This window comes from Opisthorchis viverrini (assembly GCF_000715545.1).
Source record: "Opisthorchis viverrini unplaced genomic scaffold opera_v5_94, whole genome shotgun sequence".
NCBI lineage: Eukaryota > Metazoa > Platyhelminthes > Trematoda > Opisthorchiida > Opisthorchiidae > Opisthorchis > Opisthorchis viverrini.
The window spans coordinates 10,278-35,426 of NW_008751751.1; the positions used below are offsets into that span (position 1 = coordinate 10,278).

General features: G+C 43.9%; 2 protein-coding genes across 2 annotated transcripts in view; one reads left to right on the forward strand and one right to left on the reverse strand.

The window, feature by feature from the left end:
• Positions 1 to 1,078: 1,078 nt before the first annotated feature.
• On the forward strand, positions 1,079 to 15,808 carry T265_05184 (hypothetical protein; the record flags this gene model as incomplete). Its single annotated transcript, XM_009170128.1, has 5 exons — positions 1,079 to 1,172; positions 3,707 to 3,855; positions 7,676 to 7,945; positions 12,968 to 13,342; positions 15,393 to 15,808. The coding sequence occupies 4 exons, from the start codon at positions 1,079 to 1,081 to the stop codon at positions 13,334 to 13,336; spliced, it is 882 nt and encodes a 293-aa protein (XP_009168392.1).
• A 367-nt stretch (positions 15,809 to 16,175) lies between these two features.
• Positions 16,176 to 25,149, reverse strand: part of T265_05185 (hypothetical protein) — a gene marked incomplete at both ends in the record, with an annotated part of 51,418 nt that continues 42,444 nt past the window's right edge. The window contains one exon of the mRNA XM_009170129.1: positions 16,176 to 16,304. Coding sequence (XP_009168393.1) covers positions 16,176 to 16,304 — 129 coding nt within the window. The remainder of the gene's footprint in view (positions 16,305 to 25,149) is intronic.

Here is a 25,149-nt window from a genome sequence, read left to right on the forward strand (position 1 = left end):
AAAACTTGTGATCTAGACAGAGTGAAATCGTTGCCACCGTACTTATAGGGTTACGATGAAGAAAACTGTGTTCACAGTTTTCAGAACCGTCTATACATGCTGCCCGACTTTATTGAATGAGCGCTGGATATCTTGAAGTCAGCTGATATTGTTACTCCCATACCAGCAGCTGGCGACAACGACGGTGCACGCAGATCCTCCAACCCCCAAATGATGCACAGCCTAGAGGACGAATGGGGACGCTAATGGATTGCGGAGGCCCATGTTGTGTTGTGATGGCTGAGTGATTTTGGAGCTTGGTGCAACTTATTCTGTCACATTGATACTCTAGTTACTTGAGTGGGAAAACCTCAAGGAAGAAGACAAAGGACACCGGATGAAGGTCGGCTATATTGCAGACAACCTGTTTCAGTTGAGTTGTTGTTGTTGAGTTGTTGTGTGAAGTACAGTTACAAGACCAAGTGGACCAAGTGGCCTGATTCTGTCTGTTTGCAGATCGGCTAATCGAAGTGGTAGGTATATTCATTTAGCTAAACAGATGTATAAGTTTTGATGAACTGGTGGGAGGTGACATCTCTCGATTCGAGGTCAGGTAAGCCTTAACGAACTTCCGACACCTCCGACACCTATAAAACCAGTGTGACGTAAGTTTATGTCAAGGGCACACTATGGGCTGTGACATTGCGATCCACATTACTTTATGGGTCAGAAACATGGCTTCTACGTACAAAGGATGTGTGAAAGCTTTCAGTCTCTTACCATTGATGTCTCCGAAGCATTGGTGGTTGTGACATTGTTATCTGGTGGGAAAGTTGGATCAGCACTGCTGATGTAAGCCGGATTGTTTTAGGAAAAAGGAGCTTTCCAGCGATGGTTGGAGCATCCATTATTTGTCGGTACGCTGGTTAGGACATATTATTCGCACGTCATCTGTCTCGCAAATTTCTTTACCCAGTCCTGTGCTGAGTGTGAGTAGCCGTGGGGTGAATAGTATATGGCCTGGCGACGAACTATGAGGACGCCAGCTGGTAAACACAGTTGAGTTGACGTATGCCGCTTTCTTGGATAAGACTCACCAATGGCTGATGACACTGACTCAGTCATGCAGTCAGTAACGCTCGTCTACAACATAACATCAGTAGTAAACACTGACGCTTCGCTGCCGTACAACCGTAATTTATTTGAAAGCCTTATTGTAAAAAAGGAATAACTGGATAAGGATGTGCTGGCTTGTCACAATCACAGAGCTGCCTACTCCTCCAGACACTCCTTCAAATACGCTGGTTAGGAAATCCACCGACATCGATTAGCCGGCATACATTTATTTTTCCAGCTCTACAAAGCTTCTGTCAGCAGCCTTTCGAATACCAGGGTTTGGCAGACCTTCCAGAGCCCGTCTCATCTCGTCTACCACACATCTGAATAGAAATGAGGGGTGGGGGTGTCTATCATTGTGGGACACCACATTTTGTACGGAAGTTTTCAGAACTCTAAGATGACGTAGAACTTATCACGTTCACAATTGGGTCAATTGTGTCAAGGATAAAAGACCCATCAGTTTACTCGAATGTTCATCTAACCACACGCTATCCGATTTCGCTCCCCCCATAGAGGTAGTTTTGATGCTCCCTACAGTAACACCATCCTGTACACTAAATGCTCTCTTCGACTTAACCGTCGAAATGGCCTTGAGGTCTATCCACACCGATGGGCCAGTAAGTTATAGAACTAGCAATTCCTGTGTCTCAAGTCCCGTGTGCTGATTAAGGAACATGTTTATCCACGAAAGCTAAAGTCAGGAGAATATTACTTCACTTGATGACTGTTACAGGTCGAAATTGTGTGACATTTAATGAAAAAAGTCGCTGGTTCATCTTAAAAAAGAGCATCTGAGTCGTTGAGCTGAACCTCCAGCAACAATTATGCTGGCCACGTGTCAATTTTCTGTTGGATTCCCGACGGAGCCCTTGACAGTGAACTGGGATCTTTGGCGGCTTCGGAAATACACAGGCGCGTTTTTTCGTTCAATCGATGTCGAGCTGACGCTTCTGACAACTTCCGGTCTCCCCGTCTAAGACTGAAGAATTTTTCGGCTGTAACACCCTTTCGATGCCTAGCTGCCAGACCACCCGGAGGAAGCATGTGGGCTTAAATAGTGCTAGGTTGCCCATACAGAAGCAGTCGAGATTCTGGGTTTGGATTCTGACCACGACCTTCCGGTTAGTAGGCTTGTGCCTTGACCAATACGCTATTTCGCTTTGGTTAAATCTACGCTGGCGATCTGTTTGATTGGGTATTTCGATCAGTTTGTCGTCCGTCTTTTAAGCTCTTCCCCGTTTCACTATACTGGAGAACGTGCACTGGTCAGTGCGCTGGTCAGTGTGCCCTCAATGTCGCTCGTGCATCCAAGCTATTGCCTTTAATGCATAGCTCCCTCCCCGATCCCCCCCCACTTGACAGCCCACTGACAGTGCTGGACTTATGCACCAATTTATCACCTCCCGCCTGCAGTGCGCAGCTACCTACCCCCCTAACTCATCGGTGAACGAAACTGTGGCAGTTACTGTACGGCGAGTACGCAGTTACTACAGCTGACAATGATGATGATGATGATGCACTGGTCAGTGTGTAGCCTGTTCAATAGCTAAAAGTGTCTTGCGATAGTCTAGTAACTCGTCCAGCTGTAGCACCCTTTCGGTGCCTTACTACGATGCCATCCGAAGGAAGCAGGAGGGCTGGGATGCTACCAGTATCAAGCGGGCCTTACTCACTATAAGGCCTTTTGCCACTTCTATTCCAATTACGTCATTCTCCCAATTGCTTGCAGTGTTTCAAAAAGCAATTGCCCCGCTCGTACTACCATGCCACTCCACTTTTGATGCAGCTCTGGTCTAGGAGTATCTTACCGCAAGGAGTGAATAATTTCTCAGGTGTGAGCACTTCTACAGTCTTGCTGAATCGGACGGAATCGACCGGGGTTTCGTGGATACTCCATTTGTCTACATATACAGAATCTGATTAAAAGTGGGCGTATATTGTAGAAATATTTTGATTCCCAACACTAATTCATTGGGAGATTTATTAGTATGAACGCTCACAATCAAGTTTTTCAGAGCAGTTAGCTCAGACTGAGGTTGCGGTTTGTGGATAAACGTACATACGGTGGACGTACATGAGAATATGTCAAAGCCAATAAACGTCTTATATGGAATTTATTGTCTAGGGTACAAAAGGTTTTTGTCGTTCGTCGAGTAATCCGTTTCGTTGATTTTGAAAGCTCACATAGCATAGGACAGTCTACGATCGATCGGATAATTACATTTTGAAACTCGAAGAAATCCAGTTCTTCACTTGTTCTAACAGATGCCTTCTTTTGAGGTCCAATCATGTCAGGAACAACCTCTGACTTGTCATTCTTCGTGAGTGCGTTAGGCCCACTGGTGAGGATTTCGGGTAATTCGGTTTCACTATCTGCCGCAGCGACTAGCTGACTATCAACACCGCGTCCACTGCTTACGTCAGTCGAGTGGGAGTGGATCAACATTTACGCTAGCTTCGTTTAAGTTTGCAAGCTTAGGCCATCGCTATTCGAGACATTGTTAGAACTGTCCCAAATTAAGTGGGAGCCACCACAAATGCCTTACGCCCCAAGAGTTTACTCACTCCACATTTACTACAGTTGTCGCTTTACCCTCCTTTCGTACAGATCATGATTGGGAAAACTATCACAATAGAAATATATACCTAATGGGTCAAAAGCAAGCGAAGCTTCGACAAGATGTCGTGGATGAGCTCGTCAACCAGACTGCTTTCACAGAAACAGAGATACAAGACTGGTACAAAGGATTCCTCAAGGTTAGTTTTATCACCGAACAATGTGGCCCTCTTATTAGAGCTCTTTGGGTTCCATGGGTTACCCAGTATTTGTTCCAGCATTACTCTGGGTTGTTTCTGGTTGGAATTTTTGTGCCTGGAAGTTGTCCTAGTAGTTGTAGAATTGGTGATGAGGTTTATCAAGTGTTTCTGAAGCTTACCATTACAAATATTTACTGACCACAAAAGCAAACAAAAGTGGTTGACTGTGTTCTCCCTAATGGTAGTAGCTACCTTTTCGATCTATGTGTGCTGCTGACTCGACTGAGTAACTAAACACTCCTGAGTAGTCAGTACGTTAATTCGGACCAGTGAAGAGGCAGATGTAAAAGGGGTTTCGTCAAGATTTTTGTTAAAGTGACTGAGATCCGAAGCAAGGTCACTAACCCATTAAGCTTTCGTTTTGTTGGGTGATGGAACTGTTTCTTACCCATTGATATATTCCCAGTTCTTTTATAAGGTTGTGTTCATCTGAGCACTTTTTCATCGCAACTTCTCAAAGAATTGTCATTTTTCTGTCTGGCTCTCTCAAGTATATTACTTTGACGGTTTGCACAGGACTGCTCGCAGCGTCTGTTCTGGTTCTCAAATTGAAGACAAATTTCGGTTTTGAAAAAAACCATTTTATGGGAAAAAGATCCGGCGTTCTTTTTCAGGAAGGACAATTTCTTATAGTCTCAAACGTCGGCCCCGAAGATAAATAATTTTAATGTATGTACTTCACTTCATCGGTCCTGATAATGGCGACTATTCCGTCCAACAAACTGAGTGGTTTCTTGAAAGTCATTCCAGCCTATCTAGCCGCGTGCTTTTATGGGTTACCAGATTTTATGTTGTGCGATCATTCGCTGATCACTAAACCTATTCTTGCCGTCTTTGATAATAATTCTAATAAGGTTTATCGGACTAGAACGAGAAATGGCCACTTCTAATTAGGACGTTCATGAAAAACCTACTGCTGCGGAGTGGAACAATCAACCAATTACGAAGCTATTGCATTTCCAGTTCCTCCGCTATTCATAGTCGTGTCAGCTACAAAGTCCAAGGCACCCAATGCAAGTGGCCCTCGTTTCTCAGTTCCTCTGCGTTATCCTGAGCTCTTCTGTCCCTCGCCCTAATGTTTGATTCCCTATTTCGTCCGAGGCACACAGTCTCTTCTTCCAGTTGGGAGTAAACGAACCGATCGTTATTCTACTCAGGATTAGTTGAATTTCCTATTCGGAATTTTCAAAGACATTGCCTGTGTGAAACATTCAGAGAATCATCTCAGCCGATGGTGCTAAAAAAGCATGTGTCGGCTGAATAACCATTGGAATCATATCGAAACCAATAGGTTCTCCGGTCTACTGGATCTACCTTTGTTCACAACGGATCTTATTTACATAATCTATCTACTCTAGGGACAACACGAGTCGTGTGTCCTATGCACTCTAAGTTGCTGACCCTCCACTTCGGATTATAAAGCCTAAACGGGACCAAGATCGTCCGCTTACCAGCTAAACATTGCGTCATCGTCTTTGTTGATGTGATCGCATCTGGTTGCTCTACGGTTTTCGCAGGCAGGTTGAAGTGTTACAAACGCATATTCTCGACACCTTATAGACTCCGCTTCCAGGTTGGTGCACTCACACTAATTTTGGGACTACTGGTTAGGCATGGGGGAGTAAAACTGCACCAGATCGCACAAACACCGAGTCCAGTCTCAGAAAGGCGGAATCACTGCTCGATCACCTGCCAGTAAGGAAACCACGAACAGGTACGACCAGTTGAAAGGCAAGAATCAATGCATGTGCCTAAAATTCCCCGGCGACAATCGATACAACTGCTCGTTGGAAAGCTGAATGCCTCGAACAGCAATATTTGAGCACTGTTGAACGCAGAGAGAAATATCTTTGTAATGTACTACTCACAAGGTTGCCGAAAGTCCGTTGACAGCCCACTGACCGGTTTCGCCCCTTTTGGGGCTCATCAGGTAGGCGCAGTCCCCGGGTTTCCGTCCGTCAACCTTATGTTCTACTTGAAACCAAATTGCACGAAATTAGCGAATATACACTCACCTGCAAACTAATTTGGTTTTTCGAGAGACTCACCTGGAACCCAGCTGAATCTCTCGTTTGTGCTGTTCTCAGGCAACTGAATGTGCTGTACCAGAGAGAAGTACCTGAGAAGAACCACCAGAGAGATTGCTGCACAGAGAGAAATATATAGCTTGTATTTACCATCTGTAATGGAAATTCTCAAATCTGATGATATGTATCAACGTCAGGATTGCTGTGAGAAACGAATCACAGTGACTTTTACCTCTTTATCAGAAACATGCCTCCAATATACGCAGTTCGCAGCCAGTTTTATCGAAGGATCTGCGTCCGGTGTGTGGTTCATGGAAATAGGATGACTGGCCCCTTGTTTATCTAAGGAACGCCAAATGAATGTTATCTAAATGTCTTCGTTTCTTATTTGAGTAGACTAGCAATTATATGCTTTCAGGTGACAAGGTATTAACACGTTCATCGCGGAAGACAACTGGGTGTCGAGACGAAATTTTACCCCCACAGATGGATAGGCCTCATTGATCCCCAAAGTGGCTTTCGCAATCACCGGATATGAATCCGTTATTTTTTCTTGAGTTTACGTGAGAAGAGACGCTTACTAGCACTAGGTCATGCCGGGTCATGTCCTTCCTTCATCGATCCTGCAACTTGGGGTGAGATGGCCCAGGTGGTTAGAGCGCGAAGTTACTGACCAGAAGGTCCGTAGTTCGAATCCGACCTCTGCCTCTCGGCTTCCCTGTCTAGACTTTGGCAACCTGAGGATATCTCAGCCCTCGTGCAACCTCCGGGTGGCATGGCAGTTAGGCACCTAAAGGATGCCACAACTGAACGAGCTGTAGCATTGGCCGCCAAGTGATTGCTTACGGTTGACCTGGCTAAACACTAATACATCCATATTCGCTCGTTTAGCTCAGAATAGATCAAATGATAACAGTATCACCTGGCTAGACCATTTCGAAGCCTTTTTCGGAACCCGACCGGTTTCATGGTCAGAAGCAGTAAAATAAAATCACAGGATTTTAGCGAATGGTCTACTGCACAACCTGTGTTTATCCACAGGGACAATAGGCTGTGATGCGCTGACTCTCAGTTTTCCAGCTCGAACGGAAAACCGTCGATTACCCTCACCAGTGGATCATAATGTGTAGATCCAATGAAAGCCAGAACCAATGTAGTATTCGTGCCTGGAAAATATTTTCAGAGAGATGCAATTACCTGAACTGTTTCACCGAGTACAATAGCCCCGGACTATCTAATAATGGACTTCGTTAGATTCGTGTTCAGTGCATTTGTCTGTACAGTTTGAGCTTCTTCATACAGGTCCAGATCGGTGGCACCATAACACTACCTATGAGGTTGCCGAAATCTTGAAAAACATCATAAATGAGGGGTTCAACTAGGATTCAGTTTAGTCTTCCGTTAGCACCAACCCAATTCGCAAATGACAGTATCAACACTATCGACCAATAACTGTTCAATTTATCACGTGAGTCTTTTTCCCTATTTAACTTTCGCTAGTCCAGTAACGGCATCTGACATTAGTGTTCTTTTTCAGTCCACGCACTTGCCAAATGATAACCAACTTAGTTGTCCCATGTTCATGATAATAGTTAAACTCTACAGCGCTGTTGAAGGGAATATTTGTCTTTCCCCTGCAATCGATTGTCATGATTCGTTTCTTGAAAATGCTTTGTGCAGTTTCTGTCCTTAAGGACATATTGATTCAATGGCTATCATTTTTATCCCTACAGGACTGTCCAACAGGACACTTGACGATTGATGAATTCAGACAAATATACATCAAGTTCTTTCCTTACGGAGAGGCTTCTCGTTTTGCTGAATATGTTTTTCGCACATTTGATCGAAATCGTGACGGGGTGATCGATTTTCGTGAGTTTCTCTCCACTGTCAGCGTAACTACTCGAGGAGATTTGAATCAGAAATTGCGATGGGCATTCAATATGTATGACCTTGACGGAGACGGCTACATTTCACGCCAGGATTTATGTGATGTCATAGCTGTAAGTGCAAAGATCTTGCATTTCGAATGCTTTTCTAGTGTATTGGGAACATGAACCACTTTCCTCCCGACCCTTAGAATTTCGTTTTCCCATGGATTCTGGTAGCCTTCACACACTGGTGAAGCCGAATTTGACATTGTTCATAGTTGCAAACACTTCTTACTCGCCTCAATCGTGTGTTGGAGTTCGATGATAACGGTGATGGGACTGAAGTCAATGTTGCCGATGGTGTCGTTGGTGATGGTTGCTGGTTACTGAATTGAGGGAGTTTCACAGACCATACTCTTCCCAGGTATTCATGGTTGCCTCACCATCTTGGTGGTGAAAGTTGGGATTGAATAGATTGGTTTTTGCCTCTGACGTCTTCATTGCCTACCAGCAGTTCCATTATACCAGATAAACAAATCCGATTTCGGTATTACTAGAGAGGCGCGAGGGCTCTGAGCTAAAGCCAGTTATTTGAGCCCTTATAAGTTCTTATATGATTGCTTCAAAACACCCCCAAAATGGTTGTTTGGATATTTTGCCTTACTTCTGGCGAAGATCCAGCAAAAAAAACAAATTTTATGTATGTACGCATTCCGAAACGTAACTTGATGGACAATCATATGGAGTTGTGTCTGATCGTAACATTAGCAGCCGTTCCTTTTCGTCATCTTTGTATTTATTGACATCCGAAACTTGGCAGTAACTGATATCCATATTCTCAGCAAGACTTCCACAGTAGTCTTTTCCGTCTTTTTGATCACACAACCTTTGTTTCTTAAGGCCCTAAATTTTCCGCCTCTTGAAATGTCAGTAATAATAACGATAATAGTAACGGTTGTAAATTCCGATCAAATTTATGCTCCTGATCTAGCAGCACCAATTGGATTTACGCAGCAACTACTGAAGCAGATTACAGTAGCTAGGGCGATCCTTCACGTCATAACCTTCAATTCATTTGCCGTCTTATTCCGTGAATTTAGCCACTGTTTGCGTCTATACCGTCGCTTGGAAAAAAGTCCGTGCACATCTAAGACCTTGATGAAGTTTTGGTGTTAGGTGTCGAGTGCTTAACACCACTGCTGTTGGCATACGTAACTTGGTCAGATGACTGTTCCTGTAATATTAAGAGGTCATATTTGACGCAAACGTGTATGCTTTCTTCAGCAGCAACCAGTGGTCCATCCCTGAATTGACACAGAAGAAAGCATTTATATAAAGGGCCTACTAGGTTGACCCATTGGCCGGAACCACAATTGGAATCGGTTTCGAAATGAGTTATGGAGAACCACTGCAAGATCAAGGCGCAAGTATGCCACCTTAAAATAAACAACTAATGCGAAGGGATTCTTTTTCGAAGTAAATCGGTTTAGATAAACGCCGCAATATGTACCCTGAGTACTGTGCAGTGTAGGTGAAAATGAAGGGCTATAGACCGAATTGGGAATCCCCTTTTGGGCACTGATTAAACAAGATACGAGTTTTCACGGTAGCCAGAAATGCCTTAATTATAGCGAATAATAGCTTTTGGGTAAGTACCTCGAAATCTGTATCACATGTAGTCGAACCGGATGCTGTATTTTTGGTTGTGATGGGTTCTTTGCAACGTGTTGGTGAATGAACCGTTCAGAGTGTTCATCTCCTCTGAGAACTTACCTGCTGAGCCCCAAGAAGGTCGAAACCGGTAGTGGGTTGTTGAAGAGTTTTCAGCAAGTGTTTACCCCATCTTTCTTCCCAACCTTCAGTGTCTTCCCTGCATAATCAGATCCGCAGCTCGTATCAACCCGGCCCAGCAAACAGTGCACAACGTTTCGACAAATAGGCTCATCTGAAAATCAGTTTGGTATTCACGGGAGACTCAAGAGAATCTCTTGTTTATCATGTTTTTCAACTGAATGTGCTGCACGCAGGCCGCCTCATATTTCAGTTGGTACGTTATTCGAGATATCGCAGTATATTTTCATAAAGGAAACTACTCACAAAGTTGCTGAAAACTCGTCGACAGCCTACGACCGGTCGCTTTTTAAAGGAGTCAAGTAACATGTCCTATTCTTCGAAACATCTGAAAAGTAAATGATAAAAAGACGATTCCATTTCATAGCTTCGTTTAAAACTGATTGCATCATCATCATCATCGACAGCATGACATCAGTGTTCAAACCGATGCTTCACTGCCGTACAACCATGATTTATTTGAAGGCCTTATTGTAAAGAAACGAGTAAAGGTGGACGGGGAAGGGACTTAGTGCTAGTTTATCACAATCATTCCGAGGTGCCTACACCTCCAGACATTCACTCAGGCAATCTGGACAGAAACTGACAACAAGAACACCACTGACATCGGTTGGCAGCCATATCTTGTAGTGTCTCCAACCAGGCTCAGTGAGGATCACGTGGTCCCCATCCTGGTAGGTGAGTAGCACCGACAGCACCCACGCGTTTCGTGATCTCCTTCATACTCCTCTGCCAGGTCATGGGTTGGCCACCTCTCTGTTTACGCCACTCCGAATTGGGCATGGAAAACGGTACTCTCTTCGGCAAACGATGGTTCGGCATGCGTAAAACATGTCCCAACCAACGCAGCTTCTGGTGCTGGACACATTCTTAAATGGAAGTACCCGTTACACAACACACGTCCTTTCAGATTCAGGGATAAACCATTCTGACGCCATAGGCGTCTCAATTTCGCAAACGCGGCCCGAGCGTTGCAGATTCGTGCATTCACCTCATCTGTCACACTGCAATCAGAACTAATACAACTTCCAAGGTACGTGAAACGCTCCACAACTTCCAGTACCTCTCCCTGGGTTGTAAGGGGCGTGTTCAGTGACTGTACGTCTACAAGCATGACCTTACACTTTGTGGGTGCAAAATGCGTACCAAAGGACGGGATGACTTTGGTCAGTTCATCCAAGAATACTTGCGCCTTCTCCTCCTCTTCGAACATGAGAACGATGTCGTCTGCATATTCCAGATCGACAAGGCTTTCTTCACAGGCTATTTGCACACCAGGGTTTTGGAGACCCTCCATCGTTCGTCTCATTATTTCATCGATCACAAAGTTAAAAAGGAATGGAGAGAGTGGGCATCCCTGACGGACACTGCTTTGTGTGCGGAAGCTTTTGGAGAGCCCTCCGTACACTCTCACATGTCCGGAAGTCTGAGAATACAAAGAACGTATTATGTTTACAAACTTCCGGGGCATTCTTTGGTGGGCAAGCGTCTCAAGAAGAACAGACCGATCAACCGGGTCGAATGCGCCTCGGAAATCCAGGAATACTAGAATCGTGGGTCGCTTATACGTATGGTGTTGTTCTAGCACCTGACGCAGTGTGAAGATTTGGTCAACACAAGCCCTACCAGGCCGGAATCCCGCTTGCTGCTCTCGGGTCAGCATCTCACGGGCCACCGTAAGGCGACGAAGCACAATTGACGCCAACAGTCTCGTTACAACCGGGGTCAAGCTGATCCCCCTGTGGTTACCACACTCACTACGCGCCCCTTTTTTGAAAATGGGCACTATCACCGATTCTCCCCAGTTGTCTGGGACAGACTCCTTTTCCCAAATGCAAGCAAACAGGTCGGACAGGCGCTGACTGAGGACTTCACGTCTGTCTTTGAACAGTGCAGGTGGAAGGTCATCTGGACCGGGAGCTCGGTGGTGGTGGTGGTATGAACGGGCGAAGCCACTTCGAGAGGCAGGCTCATACATCAACATATGACCAAGTTGAAATGGGTGTGCTTTCTTCCGGAGCCGCTCCATCAGGTAGAATAAAATGCATCAGGTTTGCTACAGGTGGTTTTAAGAAAGCAATAGAAATGAAAACAGAAGTTGCAACAGCTCACAATGTACTGATAGGATTAATAAAGTCTGGAAAACAACTGCAAAGAGAGCATTTCCCATGCAGGCCTTAGCATCCACTAATTTGCTTGACTGGTAGCATGGCTGTTCGATTTCGAGAAGACTTTACGAAGAGGAATCAATATGGTCATCCAAAGAGCCAGTTGAGAGGCACTTGTGTTTAGCTAGTTCACAAGCACAGTCACGTTGGACGTTGAGTATTGTAGTGGGACGCAAATGATTTGTCAATCCTAGTGAGGTTAAGGCATATCTGCTATATTCAGATCACCTGTTGTGATATAACGACCAAACAGGTAATCATTTCGGCATAAAAGGAACCAGTAAATTAAGTTAGCCCAGACACAGGAGTACTAGGGATAATAATTGTGTTTACAGCCGAAAGGCGGAGTTTGCTTTCTTCGATTAGGTAGTTGATCCGTCTTGGTGAGTGTGTGAAACGAACGTATGTGCGACAACATCCCTTGTTAACTCGCTTGCTACTACTTTTAAATATGTACCACCCTAACACCGAGCAACATCACAGACGGAATCCGCGTTCTTCCCAGACGTGTATATTTTGAAGCTACAATGTAGCGGGCCTACTGTTTTCCTTGTTTTCTTAAAGTTCAGAAGGGGCGCACTTCCATATAATATGGGCGCTCTCGCCGAAATCCTATATCAATAAGACGCGACATCATCTTGACTGTATGCAGTAGACACGACATTAGAAGAAACGGAATCATACATAAGCCGGTTTAAAATGGGTGATGGAGGGGTCTGCTTCGAATTTGTAAAACAAAATTCCGAAGCTGGACAGCACGAAAATTTTTGACGGCCTTTACATTTAATACGAACACAGACTAAAACAGCTGATCCAGTTGCTGGCGTTATTATAAAGAACAGGGAAGTTTTTCGGTCATCCTGTCTGTAATATCTCGCCACTACCCGTACTTGATGACACTGTTGTCACCTGTTTAACATCCAATGATTCATCATCGTTCACGTTACTTTTACTCAATTACTGTTGTTTTTCTGTTAGCGCAACGCTTTGTACGGGGCTTCTGTAGTGGACCGGTGGAACAATGTTTCTCAGCAGAATATTACTTTCTGGGCTCAGTACAACGTCATATTTTGTACATTTTCCCTTGGGATTTCGAGGTGTCATTATTTTATAGAGTCTGGTTTTTCATTTTTAGTCCATCTACACACTGATAGGCTCGACAATAAAACTACCAGAAGATGAGGCAACGCCCGAGAGAAGGGCGAATAAGATATTTGAACAAATGGACAGTGATCATGATAACCGGTTGTCGTTCGAGGAATTCTGCGAAGGAGTGAGGTCCGATAGGAATCTTCTCCAAATACTCAAAACCAATGCGCAGAAACCTCCACAGCCGGATTCGAATGCAACCGCCGTCGAGCTGGTACCGAATAGTTCATCGGTTCATTCAATCTTACCGAAGACGTCTCCGAGCAAAGATGTTGGAGAACAGCAAGATAATGATGTTGGAAATCCTGCTACCAAGCATACTCATTCCAGTACAAGCGAATTCATACCTTCCTGACAATCGGTGGGTTTCACGTGCGGCTCAACTAGGGGTATTTGACAGTTTGTATCTGCCGAACTCTCCAGTATTAATCTTGGGCATTTTGGTGATCCATCTAGCGGAAAAGTTTACATCAGCACAACAATGTAACCGTTTCACTTGCTGCTGCAAATCCCTACTCTATGGTCGTTTGCTGATTCTCATTATGGAATTGTAGACAGCCTTCGTTGTTGTCCGGTATGGACTATCGTCTAAGCCGATAGCAGCCTGATATGGTTCGCCACTGAAAACCCCTGGCTTGAGTTGCCGGCTTATGCATTTGTGTTCGTTGCTACTTCGGACTTATTGCTTGAATTATATCCAGTTGTGCTGTTCTTAAATAGGTTCCGTGCACTATTGATTTTCCATGCATGCAGAGCCCAAATGTGGGAGTCTGTGTGGTTCCTCGTAGATTCCCTTGATGTGGGTTTTCGACTTACCGCTTTCGCTTTTCTACTCTGTCCTACATCAGCTAGTAACCTGTATCAAGCACCTTGTTTATACGACGAATGGTGTGGATTTGGAGGACCCTGTGCAAGCACGAAACGCGTATATTCCCCGTAGTGAAGCAGCTAGTCAGATCGGCTGGCTGCTTCCGAGACGCCCTGACTTGGTTGACGTAAACGACCAGCATGTAAAACAGCTGGACTGTAGTGGATAGACGACTGTTCCTGGATCTTCCTCTGACTACTGGAAAGAGCTGTCAGGTGAACATGCAATTGCGGAATGGCCAGGCAGCTGGAGGAGATATGTTCGCAGCAGATCTGTTCAGGCATGGTGGTCGGACTGTGGAGAATGTACTTCCTTAACTGGCCACTGTGACCTGGTAGGAGTTTTAAGCTTCATCAGAATTCAAGCATGCTGTGATCATCCTACTACAAGAGAAAAGGAAACGCTTGACAAATATTGGGACATCAATCTGCTTGCTGCACGTGCACGTTTCTGACACTCAACTCAGTGATTTAGCTGTAAATTTACTCCTAGGTCGCACCAGATGCAATTTCGAGCCAACTCACTATTTTCGACTAGCGGAAAGTATGTGGGAAAATACATAAGTATACCACGGAGACCTTGTCTCTCTTAACCGATATTGACACGATTACGATACAAACCTTGATTGCAGCACCACGAACAGGGACGCACTAAAATTAGATCGCTGTGAGTATAAATTGTGAATGACTATTTACCATAACGTATGAACTAATTATATTGCTCTGCCTGGACACTAGCAGTGAGGAATTTGAACAAGGCTGTTCAGGTTGCATAAAAAGATAGTCCCAATACATGGGTTTAAATACAGAAACAGAAGTATAGAGCTGGAAAAAACGGTGGTCCCGTGCCCACACCAGAAACCGCAACTTCTGCGAGAGAACGCAATGAAGCTAAGCAGTAAATTGGATACGTAGGTGTCATAGTCACCCATTGCTTTTTAGTGCGATTCCATCCTCGTATGCTGTTAGAATCTGCTGTTAACTGTTGCGTGGTGAAGAGAATGTGGCACTCACAGACGCAGTAAGTTGCCGGAAGAAACGATTGCAACCCCTGCAATTTGCTGGGACATAAAGACAGGTGCGGTCAATCTGAGATTTTTGATAACTTTACGTCGATGAAATCGTTCAAAGAATGCATTCAACAGCTGATAGATTTTCCGAAGAAATTCAAATGCATTGGGCATTAACTTGCTGCAACGCAAATATAACCTGGTCTCGATATCCGCTAGAATAATTGCGCAAATAATGTATTCGTTTCCGGAACCGTTGCATTATGGGATGTATGTAATAATTTCTGCTCTGCACACGGTGAGTTAGTCAAGGGTAACCACGAGTTCCGCCTTTAGAGCCTTGAACTCGCTTCGCCACATCTGAGGATAATAGAGCATCAACTTCATTCCCGAAGGGAATAATGCCATCTTCATTTGCCTTCATCGTCTCTATAAGTTACCCGAATCGATTAGTTCATTCACCCACTTATTTGTGTATTTATTTACTCACTCATTCATTCCATTCTTCTGGGTTTGTGTTTGTTTCATTTGCAGGCCTGTTCGCGCGCCAGTACTTTCCCATCCCAAACGGATTTCAAACTTTCTCAGTCGTTCTTCTGCGAATCTTGCATTCCCTGATAAATTATGTTTGATTGCTCATTTTTGTAATCTCGCAGCAGCTTCCCCCACCTAGTCATGATTCCAACTAACTGGGCCTTGTCCGGGTTTTACATTGGCGGCCCTGTACCCTAATTTGTCCGGTGTATTAGGACCTAAACAATTCCTTCATAAGGTTTTCAGGTATTATACTCCCCCAGCATTGATGCAGTTTCTAGGATCTGGGCATTTTTCTCATTCAAATATTTGATTTTTCCGGTGGTTTGTCGGTCTAATGTTTTCGTTTCCTCGAATCAATATTTTGTCACTGGACCGCTTGGTTCTACTTGTACAGTTTTCAAGGTAGGTTCGGGCTGTATCTGTTGTCAGGTTGTGGACAAACTGGCCCGTTTCACGTCGTTGACACGCCACTATCCTTAACATTTCTCACACAAGCACTATTGTGTACCACCGTTCTCACTGTTCAATGTCATCGGAACTCTACTCGGCAGCGTGTCGGAAAGTAGCTCAGCATAACGCTGGTAACTTACAGTGTAACTCACCCGTTAAATCCCGTGCATCGAAACTGGCTAATGAAATTCCCAACAACCTAATGTACCTGCGTCATGTGCCGCACTACTTCCAGAAAGTTTGTGGCTACCGATGCACGGTATTTTTGTGCTGTAGGTTGTAACTACTGAAATGTATTCCTAGTAGTGATATGCTCTTCCATCGCAGCAGTTATCGAAAAGTGCTGCTGGGTAATTCTTCTAATCGAATCTTGCGGCGTGACTTGCGCCTGCTACGAGTAAAGACCGTGTTACCAAAGTTTGTTCCAGCCGAAATCACAGACGCAGACGCTTTGTAACCCTTAAATATTATTAGAAATAAGAACAGTTATGCCCTCAGGCACAAAATTATTGCCACATGGCGACGAATTGAAGCTAACGGATATCATGTTTCGTGCGTTTCGCTCGTGTGACTTATACACCGTATCAAAAGCTTCACACGAAGGGTAATCCAGGAATTGGTACTTACGTCACCTACACTTTAACAGCTCTCCTGTTGTCTTGGTCCATCTATACTGATTTGTTCACACTGTGCTGAGAAGCTCTGGGCTGAAGTTTCGTTGCTGTCTTAGCCAATCGGCACTGTGCTGGGATCGGAACCCCAGCCATCTGATATGCGGGGTTAGTTTGTAACACAGTCCAGCGCACGCTCTACCAAGTTTGCTTAGAGTCTTGGCAACCGCACTGGTTGCAGAAAACATTTCACAAAAAAGGCACAGGACCATGGGAAAGCTATCTACGTATTCGAGAGATGGCTATCGGTATTTTGAGTCTCTTTGGATAAGTTCAGTGGCGGCTGCAGTGTTGTTTTCTTTTTCACTTTTAGAGCACGGTCTGCATCTCCAGTAGCAGTTTAGTTTCCGGTGAAAGTTCCGTCTACTTGGACCGTACCATCAAACTCAGGAGCATACTGATTCGTCCGAAAGAGCACCAAGACCTGTCTTGCTGGAGTAAATCCTGATTATTCATATCTAGCCCATCCTTTATGAGTGTTTACACTTTTGGTTTTAGAAGAAGTAGGGGATTCAAATCGCTTATTAGTGCTGAAATCATCGCACCTTGTACAACAGAGTTCCATGAAACGCTTAAATGGTCGTATTATTATTAATATGAACACTACTTATTTGACATTTGTAGCTGATCTCCTGATCCGTACATTATGGGTTAGGAAACAACACACCTGAACTCACCATGGATGTCGGTTTTGAACAACTACAGTCGTTGCCAAGTAAAGAGGGGGTCGTTGGAAGTATGTGTCATGAAGGGGGAGTGGTGTGTCATAGGCAACCTAGTTCAATGTTCTACACAGTTCGTATCATATACTTTAAAGTTGGGACAAATGTGCAGTTAAACCGTGATGACAATTCACCTATGACCATGTTCTTAAAAGAATTCCACCGCATCGAAGGCCAAGGAATTTGTTCGAATCAAGAAATTTAAGTATACCAAGTCTGGACGAAAAGACGCCTGGAGTTGTACACGAACTGCCGACTTCCCTTTAACTAGCAAGGTGCTTTATCGACTGACCGGAGTACATCTGCCAGTACCTGTCACGAGTCCTGGTGTCTTAGTTTCAGTGCCAATACCAACATCGGTGGATTGTGTGCCATTATTGATGGCCGAAATCGGGTCACAACTCAGTCCCATCTGGTGCTAGAAATTACATGATCCTTTCCTGAGGGCTTGCTATCGTGATTTCCTCAAAGCTGGTGAACGCTCCCGTGTTGTTTTTAACAGATTCAGCGTGCGTGTATATTTCCACTGTGCATATTTCAATAGGATTAGGAACACAACTCCGGACATCAGTACAGCAAAAGCGCTTCGATGGCACCAAGTGGTCGCTGAAAGAACGATCTCTGTGAACCGTACCCAACGTACTTTTATTGAGCGATTTACGGTCACTGAAAGATGCATTCGCCAATAGATACCTTTTTGTTTTGAGCAACAAAAAATTCCCTCACATGCTCCAGTGGTGGTCAGGCGTGCTTGGAAATTCAGCAGTTTGTGTGGAAACTTTCAGAAATCCATAATGAAAATACTGTTGACTACACTGAGGATGTTGGGCGGCTTTTCCTCCATCGAGGATAGCCCTTGTTAAGGGACAAAAACTGATACCTCCAGTTTTTCCGGGCAGACTGGTCAGCATGCTGTATTGTGTACTATGATTGGTTTGGAAGCTAATTGGCATGCCCTACTGGACTGCTTGCTCTAAGAATGGTTCGGCAAGGTTTCCTGTTCCTAAAGTGCTTGTGAGCGCATCCATGCTCTGAATCTTCCATTAAATAAGATCTAAGGCTGAAGTATTTTTAAAACAATGCACAGCGCCTGTTCATATGAAATAACGGTGGTATAAATTTAAGTGCTGCGTTTGTGACAGAAGGGTAGTAAACTTACATTGAAACCTTCGATGCTGAGACTTTTGACAGAGAAGCGCTCAACTCACCGAAAAGTTGGCTGAAATTACATTACCCTGTTGCTTTGTGCTTGAGAGCTTGAGTCAGCTATTCCGCTCCGGTTGTGCACATTGATTAGTCTTTAATAGACAAACACGTTGCTGAGCCGTCGTGCTTCTGTAAACACCCTGTAAGATTTATTATAAGCGAAGAAGAGTACTGAAACAACAACGTCAGGTATTCAACATTTTTAGGCATCTACCTCATCACCACGGATGATCCGAAACACAAACACACCTCCAGGGCACGGGGAACGAGATGCACTTGCAACAAAGTTTCTAACTGATAGATTCAGACAAGAAGAATGCTGCAACGTCATGTAGGACGTCCGAAAAACGCCCATGTTCTTCGATCTCGATGATATATTTTCACGATCCAAGCCCAGGTGAAAACGCGTTTTATCCAGCACGAAATAAACTAGTTCTCCAGCGCTGTGCTATTTCAAATCAAGTCTAGTACAGCTCTATGCACCTCAAGAGAGGAAGTTTCGGTGCCAATTTAAGTGGGTAAATTTGATCAGTTTCGATTGGTGAACAAGGCCAAAATACTTGCGAAGCAATAGATTTGGTTAGTCTTTCCACAACTAGACGCTACGCAACCTTTAGTTAAAAGAGAAGAATAGTGCCCGGTGCTCCTAGTTTCCACTATGGTGTTGCTTAGCTATCTGACTGATTGAATCTGAAGGCATCCCGTTGTTTCGCTCTAGGCATTAATCAATTTGAATTGTTTTCCATCTCTCGCTGACTCTCAAGGTAAAACTGCAATTCCCGAGTAGGTTTGTTTGTGGTACTTAGTGTTCCAGAATGAAGAAGTAACTGTCTGTGACATAAGTTTTAATGAGTGGCGATTCATTCCTGTTCACAAGCCTGCATAATACATCCACATCTAAATTATCTCAATGTTTATCGGCCCAAAAACTAAGATGTGCAATATGAACTATGCGGTTCTCTCTAGTTTTCTTTAAACCTTAAGGGAAACGAAATGAAAATGAATTAACAAATTAATGAAATGGACACAACCCCCATATCTATAGTTGCCTCATTTCCCCAGTTTTAGTCTCGAGACATTTTGTGTCGGACAATGATTCTCCAATTCTTTTCTATCATGAGTCTTTCAGGGTTTGGGGATTGGTAGAAAACTTCGAGAATCGTCAAAATTTGCCACCGATCTCATGCAAATTACTCCGATGAATTATTGTGGCATTGAGTTATTTATTACCTACTAACTCTGTCCCCTGTCCACGTGGCTGAAATATACATTCATGATTTCAATAGAGACTTCGTCTTGTCAGTGAAGCCAATCTGTGTTGGAAAATCAAGAAGCACCACACAGCTGTTTCGTCCTTGTTGAGGATCATGAGCAGTGCGCATGTCACGGGACTCAGAGTTTCAAATCCGCATTCAGTGGTTGAACACTAGTCGTCTGGCCAATGACGGCTGATCAGCAGTGTGAGTAGCTTTCAACTAGAGAAAAAATAGCCCCACCAACCCTTCAATCAAGGAAAGCACATTGCGTGGTCACATATCGACTGCCTCATTGAGTATCGACTTCTCGAAAGCCGCTGCCGTTTTGAAGCACTCGACATAAGCTATCATCATCTCATACTACCTGTTGGCTGCCGGTCTGAGCTCTTAAGTGCACTGTTGGTTTCCATCACGTGTAGTATTTTTGTAGCACATCGTCTGACGATCCATGGCTTCTTTAGATCAAAACTGCATTTAGCTGAGTGCTCGTTACGAATATAATTCAGGGATACTTTAAAGCTATAACGTCGGTCCGGTGTGTATCTATGAGTTTGTCAGTATCGAAGACGCAAGACACAGTTAGAACTGTTCCAATTCCAGCGGAAAGCATCTATATTACCTGTGCAGCACTCAGTTAGTATTGGCTTTCGCATTCGAACTGCCGAGTGCCAGAGTTGTTGTCGTTCCGAGGAGATATTTCCCGACTGCTCACACGAATTCTTTGAAAGAAACGGACGTTTTCTGCTGGACCGATCAAAAACATGGCGAGACAACTCCATCAAATCGACTTACTGCCGGTTGGGTGGCATACAGACAATAAAGGGTTGTGAGTTTGACAGATAACAGTAGAAAAGCTGAGTATTTGGCCTATAGAATGGCAACTAACTTAGTAGGTGGATTCAGTGATATTGTCTTTCTACTCTATCGTTTGAATTAGACAGTTGAGCGCCATTATTTGTTATTGGTCTAGTGGTTTCAATGATGATGTCCTTTGACCCTCTTCACAACACTTGAAGAGAGGTTGGGATGTCAGCACATCAGTTGGCCGAGTTACACGATTTGTAGTTAGGATGCTACGAAACTGACAGGCGACTCTACAAAATATATGTGGTCTTTGTATTCTGTCACGTAAGTGATCAACTGCGTGCTGATCGGTCTCTCACAAGACTCGACTAGAGAACGAGGCCGTAATTATCATCATTATTAGTTTGAAGGCGACGTACTCTTACGATCATGTTGAGTGCGGTCCGCAGTTCTCCAATCCGTCGAATAGTCAGCGCAATTCCAGAGTTATAAGGCAACAAAATCAGCTTGGTTAATAGAGTTGTCAAATCTTTGGGTCAGAAAAGTCCGAGAAAGCTCTCCCAGCATTATTGGTCTGATCGGTAGAGATGTTATGCGTACCGAGGCTTCGTACATGTAGTTTGGAGTATCAGTTTTCATAAATTTGCACAAAAGTGTCCAAGAATATTTCTGATCAAATACGACAGCTTTCAGTCCTACGGTGTGTATTTTTTTAAACCATCGCAAAATCTGAATGGTGAGCTAACAGTAGAGTAATAGTGAAAAAAACGTGAGAGTTCTGAACTTAAGTGCAATGTTTGGGGTAATGCTTTGTTGTTGATGTCGACAAAATATATGGGTGTTCACGCTTGCCCTATTCATTGGTTGGATGTACCTATTCGTATTTATTTGCACTGCCAACGCAGTTACAGGGGCCTGAGTTCATTACAAAGTCATAACAGTTGTTTAAAAGACTTGTCTCCGGGATTTATCAGTTGATGATCACTCGGTAAAAGCAACTTCTAAATGTTCGTGAAAAACGTTTTTGGTCATCGGGAATAGTTTCGCACGCACGTAAAATGGTTGGGCAATTAAGCGCATTAACCTTGGGCATGTTGTCCTACTCAGACACATCTGTCTCCAACTTCCTCGGTTTTAAAACCATCTGAGTCATGTAATACTTTGAGTCGGATGAACTGGTGAATATTTTCCACCTCGAATGATCACTTTACCATAATCACCTGCAAAATACTTATCGGGAGATGTTACTCGGAAAACTTCGCAGCCTGCATAATATGTGGACGGCATTAAAATAAAAAAAACCCACTTCAGTAGTGGAGCTAAGTCTGCTGACTAATGAATCGAGGAGATTGTGCACCAGTTGCACACAAGCCTTTGAAAAGCCTACACAATTAGAAACAAGACTCGTAAGCTCGTGGCGATAGCGTGAAATAATGCTGTATACTCTGTGAAACTAAGTGAGCCAACTGGCATTGCAGATATGCGTGGCATTTACAACAAGCTATAGCAGACCACGAAGCGGTGTGCAGCACCTTTTCTACCAAAACTAAGATGAGAGGACAGTAACTGCTTACAAGAAGCTTATTGTTCCCAAATAGAAGTTGCATAGGTCTTATGCACGAATGTTACATCGTCGTCGAAATACTTTCCAAGTCGTCTGACCGCTGCTCTCGCATTCCGCAAGCAAGAAACGTGTACCGAATTTTCTTCTTTCTTTCTTTTCTGATTCACTGAGCTGATCTTCTCACTTGAATTTTTGTGCTATCAGAGTGTCGTCAGACACATGACTCGTACACCCCTATGATCCTATGATCTTTCCGCATGGCATTCGGGAACCTCAACCCACTATGAATAGTAGCGTTCCAAGCACAGTAACCGGCCACACACATATCACAATACTCTCGCTTCAGTCTCATGTGACCCATCATTTCATAAAATCCGACAGATGAACTTTCCGCAGGCCCAGACGCCCGAGGAATGCAAAATTCTTTCATTATTTTACATTATCCATCATGTGCCACAAAAAACTCCCGGAGCTATGAGAGGGTTTCGTGGTGCAGAACTAGGTTCTGCAGCATCGGGAGTGAGACTTAATTAGGTCTCGTGGTATAACTTGAGTGAGTGAAGGATATCTGGACTACATTCCGTCCAACCTGCAGGTGAATCACATCAATGAAGATTGATTCGTAAACGAAAAGAATTGAATTCAACCAGCAACTTGTGAGTTTCGGGTTAGATTCTCTTTATGGACCAGTGAAATGCGCATCTCTGATGATTCCAAACTTGGATAAAACCACTATAAAATGCCCCCGGAATGGTCTGACTTCACATATTGGAGAAAACCCCCACTGGAATAAAATATCCGCAGGTCCGAGAAAAAATAAACTGCTGAAACCTCCTAAAATTTCCTATAACCGAAATGACTGCTAGTCTTTCAAAACAAAGAAACTAATGTTGCCCACAATAATACATAAACGAATTATAGTCTCACGCACCACCGCCACACAACAAGATACCCAAAAGTGGATGCAAAGACCAGTAACCACTACACCCTTTATTCTTGTGTTATCTGCGTCTGTAAATCTGTCAAAGAAATCAGGCTAGATTTCCGATCAGACTGTCCAAAAATATGTATTTCTTGGCACTCCGTTAGGGAGAAAATGCCACTGCATTTTTCTGGATAAGGCTAGAAATTACGAAACGAGTTGAATAACCAAAAGGGGTGACCTACAGATGCCACATCTTTTCAAAGAACACACGTCTGAAGTACACAACGCACTAAGGACAAATCCGATTGCAGTACTCTCAGCTGAATCTCTTTAGCTTCATAAGGCAAAAGAACGGTGTTGGTTTATACATTCTAAATTTGAAAATAGACTTTTCGAGAATGCACTTCACACTTTCGTCGTATCAGCTAAAAGTATTCCGGTGGGATTCTTTTGTGTCAACCCTGTTAAATTGTACATCAAACAGTGAGCATTGAAATCAATTTGCATTCACGTGCGTCTTCATGGTTGAACTTCACAAGATCACATACAAAAAAGTTTAGAGGAAAACCACGGAGAGCCCGAACCTGATTTACCGATGCTGAATTTCAAATGAAGGGTTTATGGCGCTACTTCAAGGATAAACTGTCGATTGCGCTTCTACTAGTTCAACTGTTGATTTCTCGGCTGATCTTTGTCAAACATCTGGTTCAACCACGTGAATTAATGCGTGCAATATCAAGCCTCGTCACCCTGTCGCTGGCAAAACAGAACAACTGGTTGAATTACCATTTGTGAGATTCTGTCCAGGCATGTCGAAAAATGGCTGGTCAAAACCGCCGATTTAAAACACTGCTGGTGAGAAAATGCGGATCGATAGGACATTCAAAAGTGCGGGGGTTCAATCTGTTGACCTCTGGAGACAGTGGCTTTTCAAGCATTTAAAGAGAAACCATTTGAAGGGAAATGATTTTGGTACTCAGTTTGTGAGAAGAATGATGGGGGTTCGAGGCCGGCTAGTTTGGCTCATTTCTTTCAAGTAATGTACGCAACTTCCCATTCAATATGGAATACATTTGACGTGCTTAAGTCCCGTTTGAGGAGCCTGATTTGTGGCTTGAGTTTCTAATCGCGTACCACATGGAAACTTATTATAGCCAGCAGTTTTGATGAATCCTCTATATCCCTTTGTGAGTTACAGAATTTCGAATTTCTAAATTATCCACCGAACGTATCACTAATTCTGATTCTGTGTACAAGGAATTCTTGACAAATCAGGTTGTCAGCTGAAATGATGGGAAAGGACATCGGGAAAGCTACAGGAGAAAAGCGACGGTAGCAATTTTTGGGCATGCCCTTTTAAACATTTTTCATTAAGTTATACCAGAGTTCCACTTTTTATTTCTAAGCTACTTCCCTGATTTTTCATTGCCGCTCATCGGCGACATCCAACTGTTTGTTTAATCCATACATAAACCAGTTAACCCCTATCACATGACTTAAAAATTCCTGCACACACCGACTGTTTGAATGGGGACCCTGATGAACGGACTGAGATATTACTCGATCAAATTTAGCCTGCTTACCTCCAGGGCAACTGGAAAGAGGATGCGGTTTAATGGCTAGGTTTGTGCGATATACTTGTCAAGAACAAAAGATCTATTTGAATTCGTATTCGTCTTGTACACAGTGTCTTAAGTGACAGCGGGTTGTTGATTTCGACCACGAAAATTTGTCGTTTAAGGCCAGAAAATGACGTCTTACCCCATTTATTCAAGTGCAAGACAGAGCGAGAGGCAAACATTCTTGAGTTTCAGGACTAAATAACTAATTACTTCAGGATATGGTGTGTACCAGTAAGTGTACGTTGGCGAGCTGAACCAACTCCTCGTGGTGCCGACCGGGTAGCCTGGACGTCAGTCTGGGTGAGCTAAGAGTTCAGCAACTCCAGACAGGGCCAACCACCCTGTTTGGTTTCAATGTGCTAGTTACTTTCGACAATGTATACTACGAATCATCTGGCGCCTCCGCACCAGTTCCAACCAGTACACAGGAGAGACTCGTTGGGTTCACGTGTGAGGAATGTGGCAAGTGCTGCAAATCGAAAGCTGGCTTGGTAGCCCATCATCGAGTTCACGACAATGAAAGTGTTGGTACGA